The sequence below is a fragment of the Falco punctatus genome, assembly GCF_963210335.1.
Source record: "Falco punctatus genome assembly, chromosome: 4".
Lineage (NCBI taxonomy): Eukaryota > Metazoa > Chordata > Aves > Falconiformes > Falconidae > Falco > Falco punctatus.
This window is the reverse complement of record NC_137583.1, coordinates 108,339,866-108,367,676: the sequence shown is the minus strand read 5'-3', so window position 1 is coordinate 108,367,676 and position 27,811 is coordinate 108,339,866. Positions and strand designations below refer to the sequence as shown.

The 27,811-nt window shown below is 44.2% G+C and overlaps 2 protein-coding genes and 1 long non-coding RNA gene across 4 annotated transcripts in view; 1 reads left to right on the top strand and 2 right to left on the bottom strand.

Annotated features, from left to right (window-relative positions):
- LOC308063465 overlaps window positions 1-10,369 on the bottom strand; it is a 68,588-nt gene extending 58,219 nt beyond the window's left edge. The window contains exon 1 of the long non-coding RNA XR_013927970.1: window positions 10,355-10,369. This is a non-coding gene — a long non-coding RNA (uncharacterized lncRNA). The remainder of the gene's footprint in view (window positions 1-10,354) is intronic.
- Window positions 171-9,331, bottom strand: FKBP14 (FKBP prolyl isomerase 14). Its single transcript, XM_080386489.1, has 4 exons — window positions 8,972-9,331; window positions 7,026-7,177; window positions 4,231-4,358; window positions 171-2,846 (listed from the first exon to the last, which is right to left on the bottom strand). Exons 1-4 carry the CDS (start codon window positions 9,166-9,168, stop codon window positions 2,688-2,690), a joined length of 636 nt encoding a protein of 211 aa, XP_080242615.1. The 5' UTR covers window positions 9,169-9,331; the 3' UTR covers window positions 171-2,687.
- The window catches only part of PLEKHA8 (pleckstrin homology domain containing A8), a 32,356-nt gene continuing 14,007 nt past the window's right edge, over window positions 9,463-27,811 (top strand). The window contains exons 1-7 of one of the 2 annotated variants that reach the window (XM_080386465.1): window positions 9,463-9,989; window positions 20,659-20,775; window positions 21,470-21,625; window positions 23,464-23,588; window positions 25,008-25,166; window positions 26,076-26,116; window positions 26,831-26,988. In XM_080386465.1, coding sequence (XP_080242591.1) covers window positions 9,950-9,989; window positions 20,659-20,775; window positions 21,470-21,625; window positions 23,464-23,588; window positions 25,008-25,166; window positions 26,076-26,116; window positions 26,831-26,988 — 796 coding nt within the window. In that variant the 5' untranslated portion in view covers window positions 9,463-9,949. Of the gene's footprint in view, window positions 9,990-20,645; window positions 20,776-21,469; window positions 21,626-23,463; window positions 23,589-25,007; window positions 25,167-26,075; window positions 26,117-26,830; window positions 26,989-27,811 lie in introns of both variants that reach the window. The other variant, XM_080386466.1, reaches the window with a different exon arrangement.

Sequence of the window (27,811 nt, the reverse complement as noted above, 5' to 3'; positions counted from 1 at the left end):
AAAATTTTTTCTCCAGTTCAGTTTCAGAAATTTAACACAGCTATACAGAAAAGAACTAAGAACAAAAGCCATCCACTCATCTGGCACAAACCTACACACAACACCAAATAAAGCATCTCGGTCCTGCAGCTTTACTAGTACTCTGCTGGCATTAACAAATTAACTGTATGTTCACTTGAAGTTATTTTTAATGAAATGCTTTAAAAATCCAAGCAGAAGATAATGCATATGTACATTTCACAGCATTACTGATTCCGAATTCCTATTTAATACAAAGTAAACAACAGCTAGGCCTTACTGAAGGCACATACTGGCACCCTAATTTCAACTTAAATTTTTATATATTTGGTCAGTAACCTGGGCAAAGTTTTATTTCATGCTTTTATGCTTTCACTTGCCAGCCAGATGTTCAGAGAACATGCTAAGCACCACAAAATCATCTAAAACCCTCACAGACCCCACGCAAGTCTCAAGTGCTGCTCTTCCCAGTAGCGCACCCAGAATTTCCCCTTTGGTTGGCTGGGTACCTGCCAGCGGCCACATCTTTGTCAAGATTGCCTTAAGGGTCAACTTCATATCCCTCCTCTGCCTAGGCTATGCCAATTGCCTAGGCTCCACATGTAGTCAGGGAGAAAGACAGGAAACTATTTGATAAGGCATCTATTCCAGTAAAGATGATGAATATAAATGTGATGCGTTGCCCGCAGGTACCTAATGCTTTGGTATCAGCAGAGCGAATCAAAACACCCAGCACAGAACATGGAAGCAACCTTGGGAGAGCTGAAGTTGGGCAAGCTTAATTATCGTAAGTAATGAGAAAAAAATATCAATATGCAAAATCATAACTGGTAAGAGCAGCTAAACAAGTAACAATTTTTCATTATTTCCTCACAACAAAAAATATCAGAACAGGCAACAAGCCTAAAAACAAAGGGAAATATTTTCCCACCCTATTCTACCGTGAAATTCACTGCCACAGAACATTATGGAAGCAAAAGTTTGCAGGTTCAAGAAAACTAGATGGCATCATTGATGAAAAAGAGCCAAGGGTTACTGAAAACCAAATACACGGCCACAATTCCCTACCACTTAAGCCATCAGCCACAAAAGGCCAGATGCTGGAAGGAAAAAAAACTCAACAACAAAACCCCAAACAAAACAAAACCCATCACCACTGCGTATCTTCACTTACACTTTTTTTTTTTTCGCCTCCAAAAACAGATGCTAGTGACAGCAATCTATAACGTCCATAAGCAGCTGAACTCCCTTTAAGTAGTCTTCTCATACTTAACTTGCAACACTAGGTGGCAGGGAAATCATCCAGCTCATCTATAGCATTGAGAGCCCTCAAGGTACAGTCTCACTTGGCAGCAGTTAAGGATGAGTGCAATGCAGCAACCCCGATTTCATACAACGGGATTTGCATCGTGTCCCTACGTAGCCTCCAGCAACATTTTCCAAGTTCAATACAGTGTTCAGAGACCCCCTATGTTGTTGTGCCAGAATACAGGCTAATTCCTTCCCTCTCATTTAAGAAACTGTGGACAATTGCAAAATCTTTCTTCCTCTCCAGAAACGGTTCAAACAAACACAAAACGGAGTTGAAATCCTCATAGTCTCTACCTCTGTAAAGACACAGCACCATAACATTTACCTCATGCCTCTATTTTTCTAAAAAGTCACTTTATTATTTAAAATTCACATCATTTGTATGCTACTTGTGAAAATACTGCAAAGGGGCAATAACAAAACAAGTTCTACAACTCAGGCTGTTGCAAAGCAGGCGAGCCAATGTGAAGCCTTCTTCAGGCCATACTGATCCTCCTGTCAGTGTGCCCCTCCCTTCTGCAAATGAGAAAAACTTCAGACTAGTCACATTCTGCTCAAGAAAAGTATCATCTTTCTTCAGGAATGCAAGCGCCAAGTTTCAAAGCAAATGTTTGTGTATATGTAAAGGACACCACCTCTGCACTGCAGTATAACTTGCTATTTTCCAAATTACAGACATCTCCTAGAATGTTGCTGACATTAAAAGTGAAAGTCTGACATTTAACTCCTACTTCATTCACATAATTTAAAGAAAAATGCATACAATTGTTGGCATGGTTGGTAACACCCTCCCTTTAGAAGAGCAAAATCAGCACAGGAGATAGTAATTCTTCTCATTCAGCTTGATGCAGCCGAGAAACAGATACAAAGAAATGCTGATACCTTCTAGTACCTTTTTTTAAAATCTGCAGAAAAAAAGAGCAAGGTCAGCACACTGCTTTTCACACAGTGACACACAAGAAGAAAGGTCAAGTAATTAAGCCACAAACTAGAAGTTACACATAAAGGAGATGCTGAAAGCAATCTTAACACACAAGCAAGTCACAGAAAGGCACTAAATCGAATTTTGATTTTCACAATGTTTGATAACGGGAAAGTTTGTTTCATTTCTGAAAAATAAGTTAATACAAAATTCAAAAAACACTGATGTGCAAGTCTTTGCTGCATAAAAGGAGGTACATTTTCATACTTTAACATAGTTTAAAACATTTGTACACAATGAACAGAAATTCCTTTATATAAATGAGTGTTTCTTTGCCAACAGCAGCCGTCAACTCAAAGCCACAGAATTAAGATGACAAGAGCACCAGACAGTCTAAATCACTGCCATTTGTATAAAAAAATTACACCATCCTTTTCTACAGCTCATCATGCTTGTATGTAAATTCCCTTGCAGATATAAAGCCATCACTGTCTTCGTCTTCTTTATCAAATATGTCTTCAACCAAAGCATCATGCTGAGTGTCATTTACCACTGCTCCATGCTTTTCAAATTCTTTCTTCAAATAAATTTTCACCTATTACACAAAGTGAGAGATAATGTTTTTAGGCTTATGAAAGAATTGATTACTGTTTTGTAAGAGGCCCACTATGTTCAGGATAGCAGTATTAGGCAATAGATACCTTCCTTCCTGTGCCACTGCCAGAATACTCCTCCTCTGACTGATTCCACAGCCCCATTCAGTCACTGAACACTCCTTAGTAGCAAGTAACAGTAAAACTAGCAAATCAGTTGCCATACCTTTATGGCATCTGACTGAAAAACAAGGCAGGAAAACCTGTCTTCTGATGTCTATACAGTACAGTACAGCCAGGCAGAAGTTACTAGCTACCAATTGGTCATAGACCCAAACAGCTTTTTCACATCCTAACACTGACAAACCAGTAGATGTAAACAGCCACTCCAGATATCTACAGACATCTGTCCACAGTCTCAGTATTTGCTGCTCAAATGGGAACCACAAAAGATTAGTCTTTCGGGTCTAGCAAACTGTACCAGCCCCAAATAAAAAAGCACTCAGTGGTTTATCCTGACTTCTCACAGATGACTTTTGCACATTGAAAAAGCAGACTGAAAGTAAGAGGCAAACAGAAAGTGAGTAATGCCGAATACACATCCTTCAGACAGTGAATGCTATGAAACCGGACTGCCCTACAGCATAAGAATTTCTAATTCCAGTTTGTTAATAAATCAGCAATTCCAAAAAGTCCTGAAGTCTGGTTTTATTTCTAAGATGTTATATTTCATCCAAGTCTTCCATTTGAGTGGGCCACATGTGGGTCACACACCTATGCCTCAGCTCACCAAGGCTGCTTTTGAATCCCCAGTTCAGCAGTTCCACTGGGATCCAAGGCTCAACATGGTACAGTATAGATGTGCATCCTTGGCTTAGTTTTACTGAAAAAAGATCTATTGCCAAGGTGTAAGAAAGTATACAACCTGAAGCCATGCAAAAAAGGCAACCACAGACAGGAGTTTAATTGTTGAGCTAAGAACAGTAGTTCAAGAGCATTCGGCAGGAAAGATATCAACAAGAAAAGGCATAAAACACCAAAGGCAAAAAAAACAGAGAATTGGAAGGCAGCAACATTGCAAGTCATCTCCAGGGAAGAACAGGCACTCACTCTTCCCCACGTGACTAATGACCACCTGGACAGCAATGACTTTTTGGGTGTCTTACCATTAACGATGATCATATCAGTCCAGTAGTTATGCTAACAACTCTTCATCCTAGTCACCTGTACTGTGCTTCACCCAAGAAATAATTGCCTTACTGTGCACAGTAGTAGCTAAAAGTCTAACTTGTGTTTAGGTACTTCCTTAACAGGACCAAGTTAAGCTTATCCCTTTCCCCTATCCCATCCTGTTAGGTTTGCTCACAAGAAGGGTAACACACTCACCTCTTGCTTGGACAGTTTCCAGTCATCATTAAGATCCATCTCTTGGAATGACTCATGAGACCGTGGTCCATTTCTAATTTCTAGAAGGTCAATGTTGAAAATCAGTGTGCTCTCAGGTGGAATTTTTCCTACCCAAAATGGTAAACATGGAGAAAAATTAAGAACAACTACATCTTCAGTGCCATACAAAAGCAATATGCATCAGAGCAACAATCCAGTAATCCTACAATTTATAAAGCATCCGGCAATTTGAACTAACAAGAATATATCAGTAACAGTGATAACCATAACTATTTCAGACTGTAGCCTGGACCCTGAGCAGCCCTTACAGCACATATGCAACTTTATATGCAACTAGTTTTGTTGGAGACTAGTATGTTGATCTGAGCTCATATTCAGCAACCATCATCACATGTTTATCAGCCAACATTCCTGAATCCTTTTTTCATGACCAGAGCCAGATAAAAGTATTAAACAGTGAAGAAGACTGTACAGCCAGCAAGGTGGCCACACTGCAGCACACAGCCAAGACTGATGGGTCAGGGTACCAAGAAGGGAGAGTTCAGTCCTCCCATGACACCGTAACCCTGCTCGTCTCCAAATTCCTCTCCGCTGTCAACTGGCACCTTGTACCTGCTATTCTGCCACTGGCAAAAAAACTTCTTGCCAAGAAAGACAGAAGGGCAGCAATGCTGTCAGTATCCCTAGTTGTCTACAGACTGCTGCACAAAGCACTGAGCTAGTTTCTGCTGTGTTTGGAAGTAAGTACATAAACCTGCTCAAAAGACATGTGTTGGCATCATGCCATTTTTGGTGCAGGTGAACAGAGTGACAATTTCCTAATAGTGCCAAAGACCACCCCGCTTGCCACCACCCCTCAAAGATTTCAGTTAATCAGGCATTGGCTTTTACCGTGATGTGACGTGCCTTCACACCGATGGCTGAAACTACTGTCAAAGATCTTTTAGCACACCCCTTTGCTTCTTTATATACAGAAATGTTGAATATGACCAAATATATTTCTATATTGGATGGCAGCATGCCAAAAAAAATATTCCTGTGCCTAGAGAGATGCAGAAAAAATGCCTTATCTACATCCACTACTTTGGAGCTATGGTGTTAAAGAGCTGCAGCAACAAACAGGCTTGTAGATTTCTGGGATGAATACATGTGCAGACACTTCTGGAATACAGGACACAGTGGCCTGCTTAGAGTTTGGAACACAGGTAATTTTTTGGTTACAGAAAAAGGCACCTGACTCATCATTCAAGTCAGCAAGGTGGAGGCTAGTGAAGTTACATGCATTCAGAGGAAAGCATGAAGAAAATGGAGTAATTCTGTCTTCAAGGGCATAATTTGAAAATAGCAACATAATTATGTTCAAAGGCATCAAACTTTTCCTAAGGCAAGTAATTTCTTGCAGCAGTTAGCAGTGTTTACTTGATCAACCTTCTTGCACTAAACAGAGCTGAAGTTGCAAGTGTCTGACGAACCATAGTGCTTTACATATTAAGGCAATTAGGCCTGTGATGACTACATGAGCACTGCAGCATTTATCTTTTTGTGGAAAAAATTTACAGTTGTGCCCTGCATAGTCAACTAACTGACCACCACAAATTTCCTGCTCTCTACTAGAAACATGATTACTTCTAATACTATCTCCTGAACCCCAAACCAAGGCTTCTAGAAAAATATGTTTTAAGAGGATACTTCCTCCTGAAAGTATGCAAGAAGGGAAGGTATGAAGCATGCTGTATGTATGGAGTACTACTTGGCCTGCGTTCAGCCCTATTTGCCAGAGGATACAGACATGCAAACACTCCTCATTCCTAAAACAGTCTCAGATTAATGGGAGACGACAGTAGCAGGAAGGATTGCATGTTCCAAGACATTTATCCTTTCTGCTTTGAAACCTTGCGTTACCTTAGGTCATTTGTGGTAACTGTTGCATTAACAAAATATTCCTAATAATTGCTCCAAAAAAGTTACTAAAACAAACCACATAAAGCAGAAAAAGTAACCTTCCCGCACCATTCAAGCTGTCACTCATTTATTTTCTTGGTCTGGTCCTCCCATTAAAACAGGTATCTGGAAATGTTTAAAAGGAAAAAACCCCAAACGCCATCGGTAGTCGACACGTTGAGAAAACACTACAATGCTTTTGTCTGTACACCACTCAATACATTTTCAGTAGATGCCAACATGACTGCCTCTTACTGTGGATAACGGGCCACTGCCCAAACTCAAAATAGCTAAAGGGAAAGAATTACGTGTCCCTATATGGAGAAATAAATGGTGATTTTTTCATTGTATCAGCTAAGAACTGGTTGGGCAGCAGAACAGGAGTTTCTTGGGGTTCTAAAAGAATCCTGCAAGCAAGAATGAGGCTTGCACAAGCACATTCATGAAGTATTACCACAAACACAGATGCAACAGCCAAAAAGCCAACTGTCATCTAAGCAACCACTTCCAGCTTGACTGTAAAAGAAGGGGGGAGTGGAGGGCAAGCAGAGGACTGTTGAGCATAGCACTGACGGAAGAGACACTCAGAACATACAGCACATCAGCTACCATCAACTCCTGTTTTTCTCCTGCATTCACAACATAACCACTAAATGGTTATTTCTGCAGAAAACAAATTTGTGAGAAAGAACACCTGACTCCATCATTTTTTCTTATTTAATTAGCATCAGCCTGGAAAGCTTGCAAGCTTGCTAACCTCTTTGGCCAAGAATACCAGTAAAACACAGACATTAAAAACAATTAAATTAAGGGAAAGACTTCAAGTCATTTACCTTTCCCTTCTTTTCCATAAGCAAGGGCTGGTGGAATAGTTAGCTTCCGCTTCTCTCCCACGCACATGTCCTTCAAACCTTTGTCCCAGCCCTTGATAGCTTCCCTTATGCCAAGGGTAAACCACATTGGTTGACCATTGTTATGCTTGTGACTGGAAAAAAATGGAATAAAACACTTGTCTTTAGACAGCAAGTTCCATAAAAGGCACAAGGAGCAGATGGAATATGCCCATAGCATAGATAAATAAACACACACTACTATTTGGCACTTCGGCACTTCTTAAATGAAAGACCTAAACTTCTGAAGTCTTTAAAACTTAGGCCTTCTATGAAAAGGTTCCGCAAGTGGAAAGTAAGAAAACAACATCTGCATGTTTATGACAATGCTGAACAACCTGGATTCCCACCTTCATTTCCCTGATCACCTATTTCCACTTTGAAACTGATCAGAAAGGCTTTTCTACTTAAAATCTACATTCAAGGCCATGTGCATTCTTTGGTAAATTGCAAATCAAAAACATGCTTCATCAGGATTGCAATATACCTTATAATATGCTTAGAAGAATCAGTCACATCTCTTCCAAAAAAGCCATTAGGGAAAGAGTCAACTACGCAACAAAGAGTGTAGAAAACAAGAAACGAATGCATGCAAAATATTCAAGTTTAAAACAGGCAGACAAGCCTCTTTTCCAACTTAACCAGGTGGTACACCAGGAGTACTTTTCCTCTAGACACAGAATTTTAAAATCTCGATTTACTAGCCATGCAGGAAAGGTGCTTAACAAGAGAACAGAGCACTTACAGGAGTTAGCAGCAAAAACTTAAAGAGCGTCCCTAGAACTCCTTTTAGTGAGGCAGGTTAACTACAAGAGAAAATTAGTGAGATTTTAGTTTAAATTGGCTACAAGAACGTAAAGACGCAAAACATTGCCTTTTAAAAAAATACATTCCACAAAAGCAGACTTCAGACATAGCCTACAGATACTTGAGCATTTTGCTGTCTCCCACTATCAACACTTCGTTGATGTTTTACAGGAAAATCAACATTAGCAAGTCATTGCAGGCATTTAGCAGACTCCCTCGAATTTCTGGCTCTTCCTCCTACTTGCATAGCTGTGGCTCTGGTATGTTGATTTGTCTGGTCGGGGGCAGGTGAAGAATATGCCGTCTCAGTAATGAAAAGCTGTCATTGTGCTCCCAGTAGCGGACGGATATACTTTTTTTATTATTATTATTAGAGGCAGACTTCTCCCCTAGAAATTTGCTTTAGAAACCTGAGGGAAATTCATGCATAGCAGACGACTTATTAAACCTCAGGTTATACACCAAAACCTGTGTCTAAACTGCGTAACATCCCTGTCTCTTAAAATGCCACATGGCTCCACTTTCTGCAGACTAACCAGAGAACAAAAGCCAAGTAAGATTTATTTTACGGTCTAAATCTGGCAATGTGAAAGGAAATAAGCTTTACTGTTGGTGTTCATCTTAAAAACAGCAAGGTGACTCAGTGCTTCCTGAACTGTCCCGAGTGTAAAGGCAAATAAATCATACTTTCTGAAAATAGGTGGCGGTGGAAAGGGTCCCACTGGCAAGTCTGTGCAGCGTTATTTAAGCTATTTTATTTCCCAAACAAGTAAAATCCAGGGCATGCCACGAACAAGCATGCCTTGCTTTTGTTTCCTTGCACCCAGGCAAAGCCAAGTTTCGAGCGTTTTGGGAGGGAGGGATAAAATAAAAAGCCAGCTGCCCTCCACAGAACACTGCTCACAAAGCTGTTTCGTAGGGGGCCTGCGGACCGCAGCGAGGGGTCCGGATTGAGAACTTGCGAGATCACCTGCCTTAAAAAAAAAAAAACAACCAAACCTAAGGCCACATGGCTGCCCCCCCCCCCGCCAGCTCACCCCCCAGCCCGCTGGCAGGCGGGCCGCCCGCGGCGAGCTACTTACGTGGAGTGAAACATGGAGCCATCCCTCTCCAAGTAGCCCTCGTAGTGAACCAGCATCATGTCCCCCCACTTGGTCCTCCTGTGGCAGAGGAACGGCTTCTGCAGCACCTCCACCTTCACGTCAGCCGCGGGGATCAGCGCCGCGGCCGCGCAGCTCAGCGCCGCGCCCAGCCAGGCGGCCCGCAGCGCCGCTGACATCGCCGCCTCACAGCCGGGACCCCGCGGCGCCCGCCTCACCGCCGCCGGGCCGCCATCCCGCGCCCCACGCCTGCGAGCCCAGCGGCAGCGGGCAGGGCCGTGCTCGGTGCGCGGCCCCCCTCGCCCACCCGGCAGACGTGGCAACGGCCCTCACGGCTGGCAGCCGCCAGCCGCTGACGGCCCCGGAGCGAGAGCGCGCCCTCTGATTGGCTCGCCTCAGAGCGAGCCCAGAAGAAGCCGCCGCCCATTGGGGTAAGCCCCTGTCCGTCCCTCAGCTTGTCCAATAGACAGCAGAGCTCCGTGGGAGGGGGGCCGACGACGGGCTGGGCGGGCCTCGGCGCTCCCGGAAGCGGACGCTGGCGAGCGGGGGAGCCCCGCACACAATAGAGCCGGCTCCTGCCGGCCGCCGATTGGGCGGCGCTCTCACCAAAGTCGCATTTCGATTGGCTGCGGAAGGCCACCTGCTTTGGGCGTTCTGCGCCGCTCCCTTCTCCCGCCTCCTGTCGGTCACGTGGCTCTCGATTCCTAACGCCGTTTGCGCCTCCGCAGCGCTGCGGCGCCGTTCTTGGGGTGCGCGGCAGCGGCGCACTCTGCGCTAGTGGCGTGGCGGCGGCGGGCAGGCGCGGCGGCGGCGGGGGCCGGGCCGGGCAGGGCAGGGCGGGCGGCGCCCCGCTATGGCCCTGGGTGCCGGCGCCGCGTCGGGGCGCGGGGGGCGGCGGCGGCGGGCGGCGTGACTCCGCCGGGGGGCGGCCGTGCTGCATGGGGGCGGGGGCCGGCCGCCATGGAGGGAGTGCTGTACAAGTGGACCAACTACCTGAGTGGTGAGTTGCTGCCAGTCCTCAGCCGCTGCGCGGGGCGCGCTGCCCTGGTGCGGCGGGCGCCGTCATCTCCCTGTGTGCACATAGGTGCGTGTGTGGAGGTGTATGTATATATGTATGTGTGGAGCAGGGGCCAGCGCTGCCCCCGGCCCCGGCGCTCGGGGCACCGGTCCCCCCGCTCGCCCTGGGTTTCCAGCTGCGCTGCCACATGTCACCGGCCGGCGCCGGAGGGGTTGAACCCACTTGTGGGTGCGGGCGCTGGGCCGGGGCATGCCCTGCTCTGCCCTGCCGTGCCGTGCCGTGCCCGACTGGGGCAGCCAGCGGCCGTGCCCGCCCTGTACGGCCCCGGGAAACTTCCACCGAGTCACTTCGGGGAGCGGGGGCACGCCGGACCGGGGAGGAGAAGGCATGGGCACCAGTCACGCTTGGGGGATTTGGATGAAAACGCATGCACAAAAAAAAAAAAAAAGAAATTAAAAAAGGGGCAGCCTTGCTAGCGCTGGGCCCGGATCCCGGCCTCTCGGGGGCTCCCGTGCCGCGGGGGGCTGTGGCCGGGGTCGGCGGTGCGGGCGGGGGCGCAACCTCCCGGGTGCCGGCTGCCCGCGGCGGGGGTGGCTCGGCACCTGGGGGAGGGGGATGGAGTCTGGCCTGGGGCAGACCTCTCCGCAAACCTCTCCGTGGTTTGTTAAACAGTTTGGAAACCTGGTGGTCGGAGAAAAAAAAAAAAAAAAAAAAAGTCACCGACGCCACCTTGACGTTGCTAGGTGCGAGCTTTGCTCCGTAGCGGCTGTACCGGGGCAGCCCGCTCTGCTTGAGCGTTTTTGCGGAGAGGCTGGAACAGCTGCACCTCTCTGTTCAGTTGGGAAAGGGCAGGGAATCAAGATGAAACAAAGAAAAGGCTGAAGCACAAGTGGGTGGTGAATTCGGGGGGGGGTGGGGGGGTGGGGGTGGGAGTGTTGGCGATGTGTGTGAGGCTGGATTTATTGGTGTGCTGGGGAGATCGCTGCAGCTTTCCCCTGTAGGTAGTAGGTGTTCTGAGAGGAGAATCAAAATTGGTAAGGTCTCAGTGAGTCGATATGGACATGTATATAATGATTTGTGAATGCTCTTGAATTTTGGAGCGTGTGGCGGTGGGAGCTTTTCCATTTGGATTGCAGAAGGCGGGCAGTGCTATTAGTCTTTTCCCCGTAATAAAAACAACTATGGTTCAGTTGACCTCAAGTTTTATGTGTTTGTTTTTCTTTGCATTGCTGAGATGTTGAGGCGTATTTGGAATCCTTGCACTTGCTTTCATGCCCTGAGACCGCATCTGCGGGAACCAGTGCCTGTGTAGATAACTGACTGGCATTTGGCATTGTAGCATTTGTGCCTAGGTGTGTGTGTGGTAGGATCGCCTGGGCTTGTCTTCTGTTTTGATGGTAAGGTGAAGGCTAAGAACCAGAAGTATTCCGTTTCCATCAAAATAAATTATTTTTCTTCCTGCCAGCCACAATGATAGGCACTTTCAACTAAATGACCCTTCATGAAGAAGGATGGTGCTTTACAAACCTCAGTCTAAGTGAATGCAGACTGGAGAAATCTTTTCCTTGGATACTGGAGATTTGCATCAGCTAAAATCTAGATGAGGTTTTGTTTTCAACAGAGACAAAATCTGTGATGGAAGATTGAAGCATCTTTCTGATTTCTTTGCTGAAACTTGACTCTGCTAGTAAGTGTGGTGGTCAAGGACAGTCCATGCCTTTTCTTAGGTTGTAGGCCTGTCGTGTGAGAACAGTAAATTTGCTGTTCTGCAAGCTGACTATGCTTACATGTGCTTTCTTTTGGCATAAAAAAAAAAAAAATCCTGCCCTGAAGCCATTAAGTTATAAATCTATGTGATGATGCAAAAAAAACCCCAAAACATTGTGCTGGAATGTGGCATTTATCGTAGCAGTAGCAAAGAGCTGGGGAGTGAGCGACAGGAAGGCCTCCTTTCAGGGATTAAGGGAAGTAAGAAGGTTCAACAGGTCATCCAGAGCAGTGTTTCTGCCAGTATTCAGCTCCCAATGTGCTTTTTTTTCTCTTGCTCAAGGTTAACTGGTTTGGTGCTGCATGGTGTAAATGATATATGCAAAAAGTAGAGAAAATCCGTGTCATCTTTGTTATGTCGGTGCGTGCCTGTGCTAGTAACGCAGTGCTGATGTAAACGTACGCGGCAAGTATCTTGTGCCCTTTTGTCCTCATAAGCAACACCCCTTTGTTTCACACGGAGAGGGGATAAAATACTCACCAAAGAACAAACTTAAAACGGTAGAAAAAGAGAACTGCTTTACATTCTTGCAGTGAGAAGAAGAGCTGATGGGACTTTGTTGGTAATTCTTTTCTGGAAATGTTGATTTTATGATGTCTTCTGTCATCACCGTCATGAGAGGTCAAGTCCACATCAACCTACTTCCTCCCCAGGGCAGGGAGCTCAATCTGTGTTGCAAATTACGTAGTTATTGACAGCAGGAACATTTCAGAAGTAGGAAATATGTTTGGGCAAAGGGCAAAGCAAGTACAGCATGATTGCCAACAACCGAAAGACAGATTACCTGGCCTTACTGCTCAAACAAGTTATCTTGTTTTATGATAAATGCACTTGTTTGCTTTATATAGATTAGGATAAAATGAGTTAGTGTTACTTGGTTTCTGCTTGGAGATAGGGTTTTTCCTCTGGTGTTGATCCTGCACTCAACGTTATCGTTTCTATGTGCAGGGATTCCAGTGCTGCTTCTGAAATCTCTTGAGTTTAGAGAACTGAGATTTTAGACTTTTTCTCTCCCCTAAGGCAATGGCCACCAGATAGTGATTTCTCAACGTGATATTTTTGTTTGAGTTCAAGTGAAGTGTGCCAGCTTTGGATCAGATACGCATGCACACGGGTCTAGCCTATGGAAATGCACCTGGGATCTTGTGTTTGCAATAAGTGTGTCCTGAGACTGCTCCTGTCTATGCTTCCCCTGCTAAATTGGTTAAAACCTTAAGGGAGCAGGGAACTTTGCGAGCAGAATTATCCCTGACATGTGAAGTGTGGTAGTGCTTTTTCACTTGGGCAAATCTGTGATGCCTCTGCAAACTTTCAATTATTAATCCTCAAAAACCCAGAGCTGGGTGACTGAAATCATGCAGGCATGTAAGTTGGCCTCAGCTGAGCCTACAGTCAGAACGTGTTATTTGTTCTTAAAAAAATTCCTGGATTTCATCCTTTGCCAAAACTCTCTATCTGATGTTAACATTGCTTGGTAAAGGTTGTGGGGGTTAGGGATGGGTTTATTGGATCGATAAAGGGAGTATAACTCTTATTTCAGTACTGCTCATTGTAGTAAGCAGTCGAGATGATAAAAGCATCACCCTATACTTTCCCTATAGCTCCTTGGTCTGTTGTGCTGCTGCTGCCTGTGGTCCTGGCTGAGCATACAGAATTCTGGTGTGGACAGCATCAAGGCTGGATCCTGGCTGCAGCATTGTAGCAGGACTGAGCTCAAACCAGGGGATGCTGCTTGCAGGGTAAAGGAGAGAGCAGGGGTGAACTGCATGTGACAGCTGCTCTTTGCTGGTTGGTGACTGTCTCCTGCAGGACTCTGACTGAACTCAAGCTGCAATTCACACTCTTTTGTTAAGTATACCTTCTGATTAATAAAATACATTTCTTTAGTCTTTGGAGACTGCCTTGTAAAATTCATCTGTGATTTTGATTTCTCACCAGGTTTATAGAATGGGTAAGCCATTGCTTACCCACAGGGTAACAGAGCATGGAGCTGGGAAATACCCTTCTTCCGTGGTGTGTGTGAGAGTTTGGGGCTTTCAAGGTAATACCTGCCTCCCCCCCCCGCTGAAATTCAATTCAGTTCAGACCTTTGGCATAAGCACGCCTTAACTGGGATCACTGGCCGCAGGCAGGGTTGCCACAGACTCTGGAAGAGGTGGTATGTATAAGTTTTTGGCTTGGGAATCAAAGGTAGCTTCGTCATTAGAACGAAAAATGCTGACTGCCTTCACTGACTTGCCTGGTATTCGTTATATGCTAAGTGAAATGGCTTTCATAGCTTTTCTTCATAAAGCTAAGCTTTTCCTGGTGTTTAAATACTCACTTCCTTAATTGTGCTGAGTAACTCTTAACCCTAACTAATTCATCTTCCTCAAGGCATGACACCCTTGCATTCATGCCATCACTAGTGACGCTGCATCATACCATATATACCATAGTCAGCTGTACCCCATCTTCCTGGACGTGGTCATCCACTCTCATTTTATTGCTGTGCTCTGAATCCTTTCCAATTTATTCTGATATTCCAAGAGCCAGCACCAAGCAGTAAATTTCAGTTCTCATGTAAAACTTTAAATTACTCTTGTCTCTAATGATTCAGAATTCCTTAACAAACTTTGGGGGGAGAGCTCACGAAAAGAAGAGCGTTAGTTTTTATAGCTTGAATCCGGATACTGCACGTGATACTGCTTAGAGTGAGTCTTTGTATTGGGATTTTAATTTAAGAAGTCTGACCTTTTAGGATGGGAGATGTGTATGCTTCCCGCTGATGTCAAGCTCTGGATTTAAGGTCCTCTGTTTCCAGAGAGGGAGGAAGTAACTGAAAACTTCACTCTTAGATAAACATTTGGTTCTAAAAAGCTTTTGTTTGTCATTTTTTCGTTCCTTTTCAGCCTCTGGGTATAGTCCAAGTTCTGATTGTATAAAATTAGAAGTCTGGCTTTTGTGGAGGTAGACCTAGACAGGTGCAGTTTCTGTTGCCTTCAGGGCAATGGTCTGCCCAGTACCATTTTAGGTTTAGGTGAATGACATTCTCACCCAGTTCTGGCTACACTTTTCACCCAGGATGCTTGGGGGCCTGGCTAGTTCATTCTCTATGGACTTTGCATCATTATGTTTGCATGGTTTGACCTTCTTTCTCATGTCTCTCTTCCCTTTACTCCATCTTTCTTCATGCAGCACTCTTGATTTTGTCGTACCTTTTTGGAACTGGGTAATGTGCTCACAGTAGTACAAATTTGATGAGGCTGCAGAAATGGAAATCGGTGTCCCCTGTCTCCTCGGTAGGTGTTAGAGCGATGCAGCAGATCCTGCGTGGTGCAGCATTCCCTGCCAGGTATGCTGCAGTACCGGTGCCTCTGCATTCAGTCCTTCTGCACTGAAATAAATCAATGATCACAGAGAACGGCTGGGTAGGACATAAATGAAAGGTGTGGCAGAGCGGTGGTGAAGAGATAGCATCGAGTGGTGTCTGTATGTGTTTACATAAATTCATTGCATTGGCTCAGAATGGCCTGATAACCACCCCAGGGGTCAGAGAGAGGAGAAGCGAGTTTGCTGGGGCTGGGAAGTGTAAACAGAGGAAGGAAACTCCCAGTAAATTTGAATTAGTCTGTCTGAGCAGTGGCCTGGATTGCTGAACTTTTGCCACCATCACTCACTATGATCCCCTCTCTGCCCTTTGTCCTTTCGCTGTGTCCCCTGCACAAATGCCGGAGGACTGGTGCACTGGGCTCTGCCTGCCTTGGCTGGGCGCTGGCATGAAATCATTTGCAAATAAGCCCAGTTGCCCTGTGGTGGCAGGATGCTCTTTCAGTGCTGCTAGCACTGCTCTAATGGTTGTGATTGAAATGAGGGTGCATCTTACCGGACTCCTGTGAGAAGAATCTGGGAGAGGGTCACTGCGTCAAAGCTAGTTCCAGCTGTTGCTTGCTTCTCGTGTCCCTCAAAGTGCTTTAAAAAAGTGATACCATAGCTGAAGTGTGAAATCTGTTAACTTCATTACCTTTAGGGGCTTTTGGTATTGATTCCTGCTGTTAATACGTGCATAATCAGAGTAAAATTGCAGGGTGGGCTTTTCTAGAAGCTGCTGTCTAGGTGAGAGGATAATAGCTCAGAGAGGCACGCACTGTTACACAGTCTTGTCTCGCATTCTGCTGTCCCTCATGGATACAGGCTGGGGTTTTATCCTGTCACATTGTTTTGCTACAGAGTTAAGGCTTTAAGGCTGCAAAATATGTTCCGGTGCCTGGGATTGCCCTTCCCAAAATACTGGGTAGCCTTAGGAGGCTGTATGGAAAAAGCAGACGGCACTTTTGGGTGCAAAATGCTTATGTCAAGATAATCCTTTAACTGTCTTTCTTCCTTTTGTTGTATTAGGGGGAAAAAAGGGTGAAAGTCTCAAGTTTGGTCTGTGTAAGATACTCTTTTGCTGAATACCTTTACTGACTAGAAACCTGGTGCTGGATGACAGCGTGAAAGGCACGGCTGCCCCAGCTGAACCGAGTCGCACGGTCAGTTGTGAAGAACTGGGGTGTAAGGGTGGGTGCCCGAGAGCTGAGGTTGCAAGTGCTCTGGGATCTTGGAAATGAGTGTTTTGTCCATTTGTGACACGAAGACTTCCACCGCCTCGTTTCCCCAGGGAAGCCCTCATCCGTTAGTATGTCAAGACCAGCTGGGCTCTTTCTGGGCTGGCACGAAGCATTTGTGCTGTGTAAGTGGGGAGAGGCAGGGGACTCAGGACAGAAGTCGAGGGGATTTTTCAGCGCAGTCCATGGCAGCTCAGCAGTCTTCTTTCTAAGCTGGAAATAAGATCTCTTGACTCAGTCCTGTGTTTTGGCTGTTAGATGCATCCTCTAACTGCAAATGCGACTTTCCTCGTAACTGGAAGGCAGGTTTTTTGCAGTCCCAGTTGCAGGAGGGGAAGGTGCTGTGTTCTGGCCAACAGCTGCTACGCTAACAACTGGCAGCAGGCTGGGTTTTAGCAGAGGTGCAGACCTGGTGGCATTCATAGACTGGCATCAGCACTGACAGCTGGGGAAGGACGTCTATTGGATTTTATTTTGCTTTTTTGCAAGACACCAGCACTGCCTTGGCCCTGTTTGAGCTGAGTTTTCGGCAGTTCTCATCCAGCTATCGGTCGTTGACACGGCGTTGAGCAGAAGCTGTGTTTCTTCTGCCCTTGGGTGCTGGGAGGTGGTGGTGGGTAGTGGGATGATGAACACACGGCACAGCTTGCTTTTTGTTCAGGTCGCAGTAAAAGCGTGGATGTTGCTTGCTCTTGCTGTGAGAGGTCTCCTGACTGTCAGAGCAGCCACTCTGGGACTTTCTTGCAACCCTGCACAGAAAAGCAGGGATCTGACCCTGACTTGCCACCTGCAGCTAAGGCTTGGGTCTTGCCCACGATACTAGCAGTAGGAGTGTGATGAAGGGTTTAATTCCTCCTGTTGGGTGGATGTTGCCATAACCTGGAAATTTCGGAATTATCTCCTATCAGCACTTAAAGTCCGATTAGGGTCAAAGAAGTCCAAGGACTATTGTGTAAGTTTTTTCTAAAGACATGTTGAAGCTCAAGAAATGAATAAGCATAAAGTATTACATAATTCTAGTGGAAAGCAAGCAATAATAAAAATCTGAGTGTCTGGCTTTTGTGCCTTTTAGAAATGCAACTGGAACTGGCATCTCTTTAATTGCAGCTTGTTTTCCAGGTCATCGGTTTGACTTCTTGAGTATGTAATTCTCCCAGATGGTTTGGCTTTGTGTTAAGTCTGACATGATCTACATGTCTTCAAATGTGTGGGTTTTTTTTATTTCAGGCTTGGCACTTCGGAACAAATGCTGTCTGGAGTCTGAGTTGTGTAACATTAAAGTTTGAGTTACATCCAAATTTCAGCTGTGTTATCAAGAAGTGTCAAGTTTGCTTAGCGATAGCTGTATCCAGACTGCCTGAAGTGTAATGGTGGAAGTAGGCAGCTCTTTCAGGCTGTGGAAATTTCTGGAGAAATACTGAATCCTTAGCAGGCACAGACTGCTTAAATGTCGGTTTCTGTAGTAGACAGTATCAGATCTTCCAGGCACTGCAAGTACTAACTCTTAAGTTTCACACAGGCATGCAATATATATTAGGACCTTAAGCAATTGTGAAGTTGTTTGGAATCTCTTCACTTTCTTCTTTGACCGAGACCTGAAGCTACTAGTCATTTTGATTGTGCTTTGCATTTTACTGTTGTCTTTTTTTTTTTAATACATTCCTCAGCAAAGTCAATTTTTACTGTTAATGGCTCTATGCCTCTAAAATGAGCTGTGGAAGTATAAGCTATATTTTGTCCTGCCTGTGCAACACCAGTGTAAATGGGCGTAGTAAATTCTTCTCCAAAGTTGTCTTAGTGCTGGTACCAGTAAGAACTTGAAAGGTTCAGCTTTGACTTTCTGTATCAAGTAAAGTCTGAATACTCAGTTCCAAAAACTGCAATACTGCTAGGACACTATGGAGAGAGAATAAAACTGAATAAACTCAAGACTTGTGTTCATGGAAGCATCTGAGTGTCTTTTTGCTGCTTAGTTTTTTTTTTGTGATGTTTTTTTCCTCTGCTCTTTGCTTGTCTGCAAATGTGAAGCTTCTGTAATTGAAGAAGGTATCCCTGTTGCACTGCCCATGATTTGTCAGCCACGTGCTATTTTTAGCTGGTTGTTTAGGATAACCTTCCCATGGCTGCTGATTCAGTGTCAGTGAGTACCAGGTGGTTAGTGCATCTTCTGACAGAACCTTGCTGTGATTTTTTATTTTTTTAATTGGTTTCCTATTACAAAAATGTATTCTTATTAGTGTAACAATTCTGTTCTGAAAATATATGCTGTCCTACTTACACTATATGCTTGCCTATCGTAGACTTTTAAATACATACCTAATAAAGAACAGTTAGGTTCTGCAAAGGAAGACAGATAATTGCTGTTTCCCCCTCAGAGGAAAAAAAAAAAAAGACCCAGAACCAAAAACCCCAACCAAACAAAAACCTCAACAAAATATATTGACTCATAACATATTTTTAACCAGCCTCCGAAGTGATGGAGGCAGAGTGCTTTGTATGTTGGCTAATTGATTGCACAGCCTTTGATTGATGGGATGCAATTTGGTTGGGCATCAGCTGCAATTGTAAGCGGTAGGACCATGGCTGAAATGATTCATGTGCAGCAGCAGGATCTCCAGACTGAATTAGAGGCTTGTATTGACTGTGGCGCTGTGCATTATTTAAAGGATTGGTTCTGTGCCATTGAGTGTCTGAAGCAATTAACTGCTTCTCTCTGCTGAACAATCACCTCTTTTTTTTCTTTTTCTTTTTTTTTTTTTGTGAGTTCCTCCATATCAGTAGGGACTTTTAGGATAGTTTCTTTATTTTGGTGGCAAGACAAATAAAAATCAGTCTTCCTGTTTTCTCTTTTTTTGTATTCCCATTCTTGTGATTATTTTTTCCCCCTTCATATTAAAGAATGATTGAGAATGGCATTTATAATATATTTATATTCTCCTAGGAAATGATGGAAGAGTTCTGGAAGAATATGAAAAAGGATTTGTTTAAATTGTTTTCCAGCCACCGCAAGGTTCAGCAATCTATGACTAGGTTGGCCTAGATGCTGTGGTATTGCTTGTTTAAAAAAACCAACAAAACCGAAAACCCCAAACCATACTTCTGATGTTAGCCCGTGGCTTTAAGGCTTTCTAAACTTAACCTGAGCTGGGCTAGGCTTCAGCAGCAGCCTGAGGAATCGCTCCCTAGCTGGTAAGGAGCAGTCATTCCTCCAATATGATACTGGTCCAAGCGCAGGCTGGGCTCCTGCTGCGCCATGCTGGCTGGCAGAGCCCCGGTGCAGGGGACCCCAGAAGTGGGGCTCCCCTCCAAAAATGCCTGGGAGCCACGTGGCCCGCACGGTCTTGTCAGAGTGTTTTCCCAGAGATGGTTTGCTGGCACAGTGTGGAGCTTTGGGATCTCCATCCATTGGTCCTGGCCAGGGAAGCTTGTTGCAGCTCAGAAATGAAAGCTGCTTTCCTCCAGCGGTGTTGCTGCCTCGATTCTTCTTAAGTTAATGAGCTTGTAGTTTTTAATTAGTCATAAACAGCAGCTGTCATGTCTTGTTTGTTTATACCTTTTCATACTGCTGTAGTACTTCCAAAAGAAGAGAACAAAAGGCGTAGTTTACCTCTGAAGTCAGGCAGCAGGGTGGACAAAAGCGTACCCAGAACAGGTTCTGGTCTAGCCTGGTGTTCTGGTTATTCAGGAAGGTATCCAGAGGTGCAGGTGATTCATTTGAGGCTACTTTTTTATGTGGGCAGCACGGGAGTTTTAAGAGCTATTGAGAACTGCTTCATTGAAAGATGGTGTTCAGAAATCAACACATCTGCCTCCGTGTCCTCCTGACCCTGGTTTTTAGGAGTTTCTTGCCCGTCGCTTTTCCAGATGATTTGGCTAGCCCTTCCCGCAAAGGAGGAAGGCATGTAAGGCAAGACAGTAAGCTGGGGTGGCTTTTGGAGAGAGTGAAGAGGTGGGTTGAGGAGTGATAGAGGGAATTGAGGGGTAGTGAACTGAAAAGGTGGGTTTGGAAGAGAGGGTCAGCGATGCCGTGTTAGCAAAACTGCTGAAAGTGACACACGGCATCTCAGGAACATACTGCTGTGGTCCAGCTGCCTGCAGAAAGGACACACAGCTGCCAGCAAGCAGGGGTTGGGGTGTGCAACATCCAGACCTGTCCACAAATCTTACTGCTTCAAAAGGTTTAATTTTCCAGGGGAACTGAGAATCTTTGGAGCCTTACTTGCAGCGAATCCCAAATGAGAAAGATGGTGGAATCGCAGGGAGAGAATTAACTGAGAAATGCAGTTTTGTTTTTCAGGCTGGCAGCCTCGATGGTTTCTTCTCTGTGGTGGCATCCTCTCCTATTACGACTCTCAGGAAGATGCCTGGAAGGGCTGTAAGGGAAGCATCCAAATGGCCGTGTGTGAAATTCAAGGTAACTAGAAGACCTTAACACTCAGCTGCACGAAGTTTGTCCAGTAATGTTGCATTTGAGATGAGGTTTCAGGTCACAAGAGCTATGTGGTGGCTTGATTTCTTCCATATGTAGTCACTCAGTAACTTGACCTATATGTCAGGTTTTATGCTGTAGTATTCTGGAAATGTTAAGAGAGCTGCAAGCCTCTAATAGAATGGGTGTTCTGCGTGCAGGTGGGTCACTGTTTTTCATGAGCCGTGGTGGAACGTCACATAGCTGCAAATGACTCTTCATAAGCACAAAACTGAAGCTAGAAATATGAATACTGAACTGCAGTATGTTAGGTCTGCTCGCTCATATTGCATTACTTGCCACATCTTTTAAGATTCAGTTACAGTTTGGAAACCTGAAAGAGAGGCTTGCCAGAAGAGGATGCCCTTTCCTTAGACTCCTAGATGGTAGCGTACTGATTTTTCGTAGCCTTTTTCTTAAAACTGCCTTTCGTAGCTTTTTGTCCCACAGCTGTACATGTGTGTGTCCTGTCTATTCCGTAACTTAGAAGAGAAGTCATAAAATGGCAACAGGGGAGGTCTGGAGCTGTAGGTTCCTCCTCTTCCATTACTGTTTGACCTGTCACCTAATGTATCTGTTGGGATATTCAGTTGGGCAGGGAAGCGCTGAGGGACTGGTCTGAAATCTATGTTTTTTCCAGTTCATCCTGCAGATAACACACGAATGGACCTGATCATCCCAGGGGAGCAATACTTCTATCTGAAGGCAAGAAACGCAGTTGAAAGGCAAAAGTGGCTGGTTGCACTGGGAACTGCGAAAGCCTGTCTGACTGACAGCAGGACACAGAAGGAAAAAGGCAAGAACATTTTGCTGATGCATATTGTTTGCTTCTTATTTCCCCATCCTTGCCCTAGTAGATGTACCCACAAAGATGACAAAATCCGTACTTGAACTCTGTGTCCAACCTGTGCCTCAGGTCCGTGGTGCTGCTAAAAGCCAAGCCATGTGGCAGCTCTAGCTAGAAATCTCAGGTGTTAGCTCTCAGTGCAGGATTTTCAAAACTTTGGCTTTTCCTTAAAATATAGTACTTAGAAATGATTTGAAAACCATGTGCTGATGGGTTCTGTAAGTACAAGGAGTGAGTGGCTCCTGGCTGCAGGTCACTGGGATGCAGGCTGTGCATGAGGCTAAGACCCCCACCTTGTGCAGCTGCCTTAGTATGATGACCCAGCCTCCTATACCAGTGTCTCCTGAGCTTTCGAGTTCCTCGCACCCTTTCCTTCCTGCTGTAGCTGGGCTGTCTTGTGCATTTCAAGAATCCCTTGGCAATTAAAATAAAGGTTTGCATTTGGTTTTAAATGTGCATAGTAATATTCAGAAACTGAAATCTGATCATGGTCAGGCTATGAAAATTAATTCACTTACCCCTTTGCTTTCATCAACAATCTTCCTACCGTGTAGAAGATGAAAAAAACAGCAAATTACTGAATTATTGAATTATTGTTAATACATCAGTGATCCTGAATAAATGCAAGGGGGCAGGCACTTCTTTTCCCTGAGGTGAGGAATTGATTCTCCTTATGTCTTATGTACATCTTCACCAGTCTTTGATCTGCTGGTTTAAACTGAGTCAAAACTGGGCAGAAGGTGGTACTGCAGGGTCCTACATGAAGTGGGAATCTGATGCACAGTGGCTAGAAGCAGAACAAAGTCATGTCTATGAGTAGCACAGGGTGAAAAGCTACTGATGTAATTGCAGAACTAAACCACGTTACTCTCATTAACGGAGAAATTAATTTATTTTGTAATTCTGGGACTCAATGTAAAAAAAAAAATACTTCTGAAAAATCTCAGATTAAATGTTAGTCATATCTGGATTAGTCTGCTCAGTTCTGCACTCTCCAGTACAAGAAACATATGGACATGCTGGAGTGAGTCCAGGAAAGGGCTGCTAAGATGATTAAAGGAAGTATCTGTTGCGAGAGCATAGAAAAGGTGGAGGCAGAGTCTTCTCAGTGAATGGACAAAAGGAAATGGGCATAAATTTAAATACTAGCAACTCCATTGAGACATAAGCAAAAATGTTTATATTGTCAGGATGAAGGAGCACTGAAACAGGTTGCACAGAGAGTTGTGGAGTCTCCATCCTTGGCAGTGTTCAAAATCTGACTAGACGTGGCCCTGAGCAACATGCTCTGGCTGACCCTGCTTTGAACAGGGCAGTAGGACTAGCTGGTCTCCAGAGGCCCCTTCCTACCTCAACCACTCTTATCATTCAAGGGTGTATATATTAATTTACTCCCTTTGCGCTGGACAGGGTGCATCCCTTACTTCCAGTTGTTTGCACCTTAAGCTACTTAGTGAAAACAAAAAATACAGTATGTAGGGGTTTGTGTATTCAAAAGGCCAAGTGTTGTGTCAAGTGTTAAAGTCAAATGTTGTGTACTTGCTGGTTTTCTGTGTCCTAACTCTAGGAACATACTGTTCCTGTCTGATGGCAAATCATGAAACAGTATTTTACTTGTCAGGATCATAATTCATAGCCAGTCCAGCTCATCTTTTTGAATTCATAGAAAATGTTTTGAAGTAAGGAAGTATTGAATGAATTAGATTGGATAATACTATTTCAGCAACTTTGCAACGTCATATGCTGCAAGATAGATTTAATAAATTTAACTCTTCTTTCACTTTTAGAGTTCACTGAAAACACAGAAGCCTTGAAGACTAAAATGTCTGAACTTAGACTGTACTGTAACCTCCTTGTTCAACAAGTACATAAAACGAAGGAAGCCAGCATTTCTGGTGTATCGGAATCAGAGGTACAGCTTTATTTTTGCTGTAGACCACATCTGTAAAGTGTTGAGCATTGTGAACTATTCTGGTTAACCAGCGTAGTATTCACTCACAGTTACCTAGTATTGCACCACTTCTGCAGACAACCCGTGGGAAATAATGTACCCACACAAGTTTTGTTTAAAAGGAGTAATACTGTATTGTTGCAAGGAACTTTCCCTGTGTTGGGGTAGCAAGTGGTGAGATGATGTCTAACTGTGATCTAGGTAATACCACCTCTGTAGGTGATCATGTGTACGTGGTGGATCAAAAAAGTAGATCCTTTTATTAAAAAGACGATTTGCAAGAAGCGCACATTTGTCTGCATCTGAGTCATTGATATCCTGCTCAGCAAAACACTTCTGTTCTCAACCAAACCCCTTAAAAGGTCAAGAGATGATGCAGACCAGAAAAAAGCAAAATTGCTGGATAGAACTGCCTGATTAGCTTCACTGAAGTTAAAGTTTCAAACTTCGCAAATCTTCCTGACCGTAGAAGCCTTGTTCAAGATGGGTTTTCTCATGATGGTGATCTGCCCCTTGCTTGGAGAGAGTCGTGCAAAGAACATCACTTGCTAGAGAAGCTGGTGTGGAGTTCCAGGATGTCTCCCACTGGAGGGGTGGGTCCTCAGGTGCAGGACAGGGGGTCAAACATGTGAAGGTTAATTATTTGTATTGTCCAAACCATCTCTGTAAGGATACCTGATGAACTGTTTATGGTGAATTAACAGAGAGTGCAGAAGCGTGATCTAGTGTATAAATTACTAAAAGGCACTGTTAGAACTTGCAGCTCGCAGGTGTTGACACAAAGAAGTAATGTGGTATTTATTCAGCTCATAGTTCATGCTTCTGGGGGAAAGCTCGCTTTCCCTGATCTTACTGGTATTTAACTGGAAAGATTTATTGCTAAAAGCGTTTCAGCATCAATAATTGCACTTTGCAGAGTTGAAGAGGAGGATTGTGACAATGTGATACTTCATTCTGACTGTTTTTCAATTGCAGTAATTTTTTGTTCGTGGCATTTTTTGAATTATCTGCAGATCATTTGGTATCCGTTTGATTTGTTTACTTTTCATTTCTCCTGTCTTCTGGAATGCGGTTGTTGACTACGTCAAGGCTTAGTATTTACTACACTTTTAACACCAGAGCTCAGTAACTAAGAGGCATTTCGTTTAAAACTCAAGCGTACCGAGCTTGTAGTGAGAGGCTGACGAGAGTGGTAATGCTGCGAGGGGGCACAGCCCCAGTAATACGTGATGCCAGTTCTCTGAACAGCTGACACATTGCATGTGGATTTGTGTTAAACACAAATCATGACCATAGGAGTTGTGAGCTTTGTAGACATTAGTTGCTCCAAACTGATCTTCTGTGGTGAGTCCGTTTCTTCCAATCGGTTTCTTCCCACAGAGCGAGATTGATATGGGAGCTCTGTTAAAATCAACCTGCGACACCTTCCTGAGGACTCTTGAAGAATGTATGCAGATTGCGAATACTGCCTTCACTTCTGAGTTGCTGCATCAGACCCCGCCGGGATCCCCCCATTTAGCAGTTCTCAGAACGAACAAGGTAATGGTCAGTATCCTCTTCTCTCAGTCTGGGCAAGGATGCTAAGGCACCCTTTTGTAAAGTACCATTTGTAGAAGTAGGGAATGCGTTTTTACCCATATTATAGCTAATCGTTCTCCACTGGAGATATTCTGCAATTTCTTGTGGCTTACAAGTGAAGTAGGGCCACTTTATAACAAGCAGTGACCAATCTCTTCACTTTTAATGACAGGTGAAAGTTATTAAGCATTAACTTTCAGGGCCTGCTCCAGCTGCAGACAGTGGTGTTTCAAAATACCTTGATTTTAAGGCAAGTTGGTCCGTTGTGGGAGCTCACAGCAACTATTACTCTTGTAAGCTGCTGCAGCGACGGATCTGTGGTCGTAAGGCTAACAGGAGCTGATGAGCTTGTCATCTTAATGACAAGGGCACTTTCTTGAGTCCTGGATCGACAACTACGTATGTGAAACTGGAGCATCTCTGGCAAACAGCAGATTAAGGTGTATGTAGGAAGTTAAATGCATCACCGCATCTGGCAAGTGAGATTACTTCACCATACCTCGTATCTGGCTTCACTTTTCTTCTGTTTTTTCACAATTTTTTTCTGAATTAAAGAAAACATAATTGCAAAGAAGACTTACTGCCCTCTTTTCCCCATGCTGTAATGGTGTCTCACTTGGCACTTGCTAGCTAGCTTCTGAAAGAAGTCTGGTTTGTTTGGCTTTTTTTTCTTTTCAATATTTTAATGGTGTAATAATGTAGCACCTTTTTTGCGTTTGTCTGTACACTGCTTCCAGGTCAGAGAATTAGTGAGCGTATGCTTAGCTTTTTTTGAGGCTCAAACTTGTGTTTAATAAAATGTGATGTTTCAGAAGCATGAAAAAGTCTTTTTGCTTTAAGGAATTTTCTCCCTCCCCACTTATCTTACAGATAAAGCACTCCGTCTTGCCCAGTCACACCTCAACGGAAAGGTATAATAAAAGTATTTTTTATCAGTCTCTTTCTGATCTGTTTTTGGTAGCGTTTGTTCTTCTCATATTTTTACTCTAATATTACTAGTATTGGGTGCAGGCAGAATTGTATTGCTCTGAGCTGCGTACTTGGAAGAAGACACGACAGAAGGGAGCTTGCTCACCCCGCTTCATTTCTGTTCATTATCAGCCCTTTCCCTTTTATTTTTCCCAGCCATCCACTTGGTAACTTCCTGGTCAGTCACCAGCCAGCTCTCTCCCACCTCAGTGCTCTTTCCTGCATCTTCAGTTCCACTCCATCAGCTCGTAAAATCATTGATGGAGTGCAGGCTATGATTTGTGGAGTAGGTGGCAAGGCTATATATTTTAAAGTAGGGGATTTTAGGAGGGGATATTCTTTTACTTACAATACTTGCCTGCGATTTTTCTTTTTTTTTTAATCAATTGTATTTTTTTTAGTATGTCTTTTTTAATAAAGGTCATTGTAAATGTATTCAAACTGCAAACTGAGGTTGAATCGTTAATCCTGTTTGCTGCAGAGAGCTGCCTAGTTCCTTTTACTATTTTAGACAAGTTCTTTTGCTCAGAGCAGCCTGTGGCAGCCTATAGTTTCTGTCGACTATTTTGCTCTTATTGTTATTTGTGTGTTTTCACAGGAAGAAGCTTACCAAGCAGTGTTTTATACACTAACCGTTATTCTTTCTCTTTCTTCAGGCAGATGGAAATGAACCCATGTGAAAATGGCTCTGTAAAAGCAGAAATCAACCATCAAGAGCAAACCCTTATTAAAAGTCTGGAATGTTTAAACCTGGAAACAAATGAGGGGAGCAATGATGTTTCTGTTGAAGATCACATAGCAGAGGATTTGGCAGGTAAATATATACACTGTCTTTTATCCAGGATCATTACTCTTTAAGTGTAAATGGAAGGAGGTTTAGGCTGCCTGTGGGAGTGCTGATCTGATACCTTGCTTCCCAGGAGAGGGAATATCTGCGTGTTTTAGTCTGGTATCTGCCCTTTGCAAGTCTTCTCAGAATAGCTCCTGCCCTTGTTGACAGCTAACTTGGGACTGAATGGGATAGGAAATTAAGAATTCTTTTTTGGACAAGTGGAGGCTCCTCTAGGTGCTGATTGACGTGTATAACAATACAGCCTGGCAGAGCTTGGGCTCTTGCATTGTGGACAGACAACGTTATTCCCAGAGGCTCTCCTCTGGGAATGCTGGTACCTACGAGGAAGGGGAACATTGAAGCTTTGTGTGCCTGTCTGGGAGAGGTTGACCTTGTAGTTGTTCTTGATTGCTCTGACAAATCTTCACAGAAAATTAACCCTTTTTCTGCAACTGAGAGTATACTAGAAAGCACCTTATTTCTTCCGTTACCTTAGCAACAGCATGAAACTTAGATTTGTGCGTGACTTCAGTAAAACACTGTTGAACTAATTCAGTCTAAAATTCCAGCCAACATAGCTATATTGTTAAGGGCTGCTGAACTTAATTTTGGTAAGTCTGTACAAGTAACATACGATTTCTGCTTGTCCTGTTGAATGGACTGTATCGTTCTTGAACAGTAGCTTTCTCTGCCTGGCCATTATTCCAAAAATAATCAGCTAAAGTTTTTAAGTGCAAGTTAATAAGCATGGTGATTTTGCTCTTACGTGGGTTCTCTTTGGAGTTTTTCTAATTTCTGTCGCTGG

What these genes read in the sequence shown, in the direction of transcription:
- FKBP14 (XM_080386489.1), bottom strand. Translation starts at nt 9,168, where the DNA reads ATGTCAGCGGCGCTGCGGGCCGCCTGGCTGGGCGCGGCGCTGAGCTGC. An exon ending in TTATGGAAAAGAAGGGAAAG is followed by an intron (nt 4,359 to 7,025) that starts GTAAATGACTTG and finishes CATTTTGGGTAG; the next exon opens with GAAAAATTCCACCTGAGAGC. An exon ending in GGAAACTGTCCAAGCAAGAG is followed by an intron (nt 2,847 to 4,230) that starts GTGAGTGTGTTA and finishes TTTGTGTAATAG; the next exon opens with GTGAAAATTTATTTGAAGAA.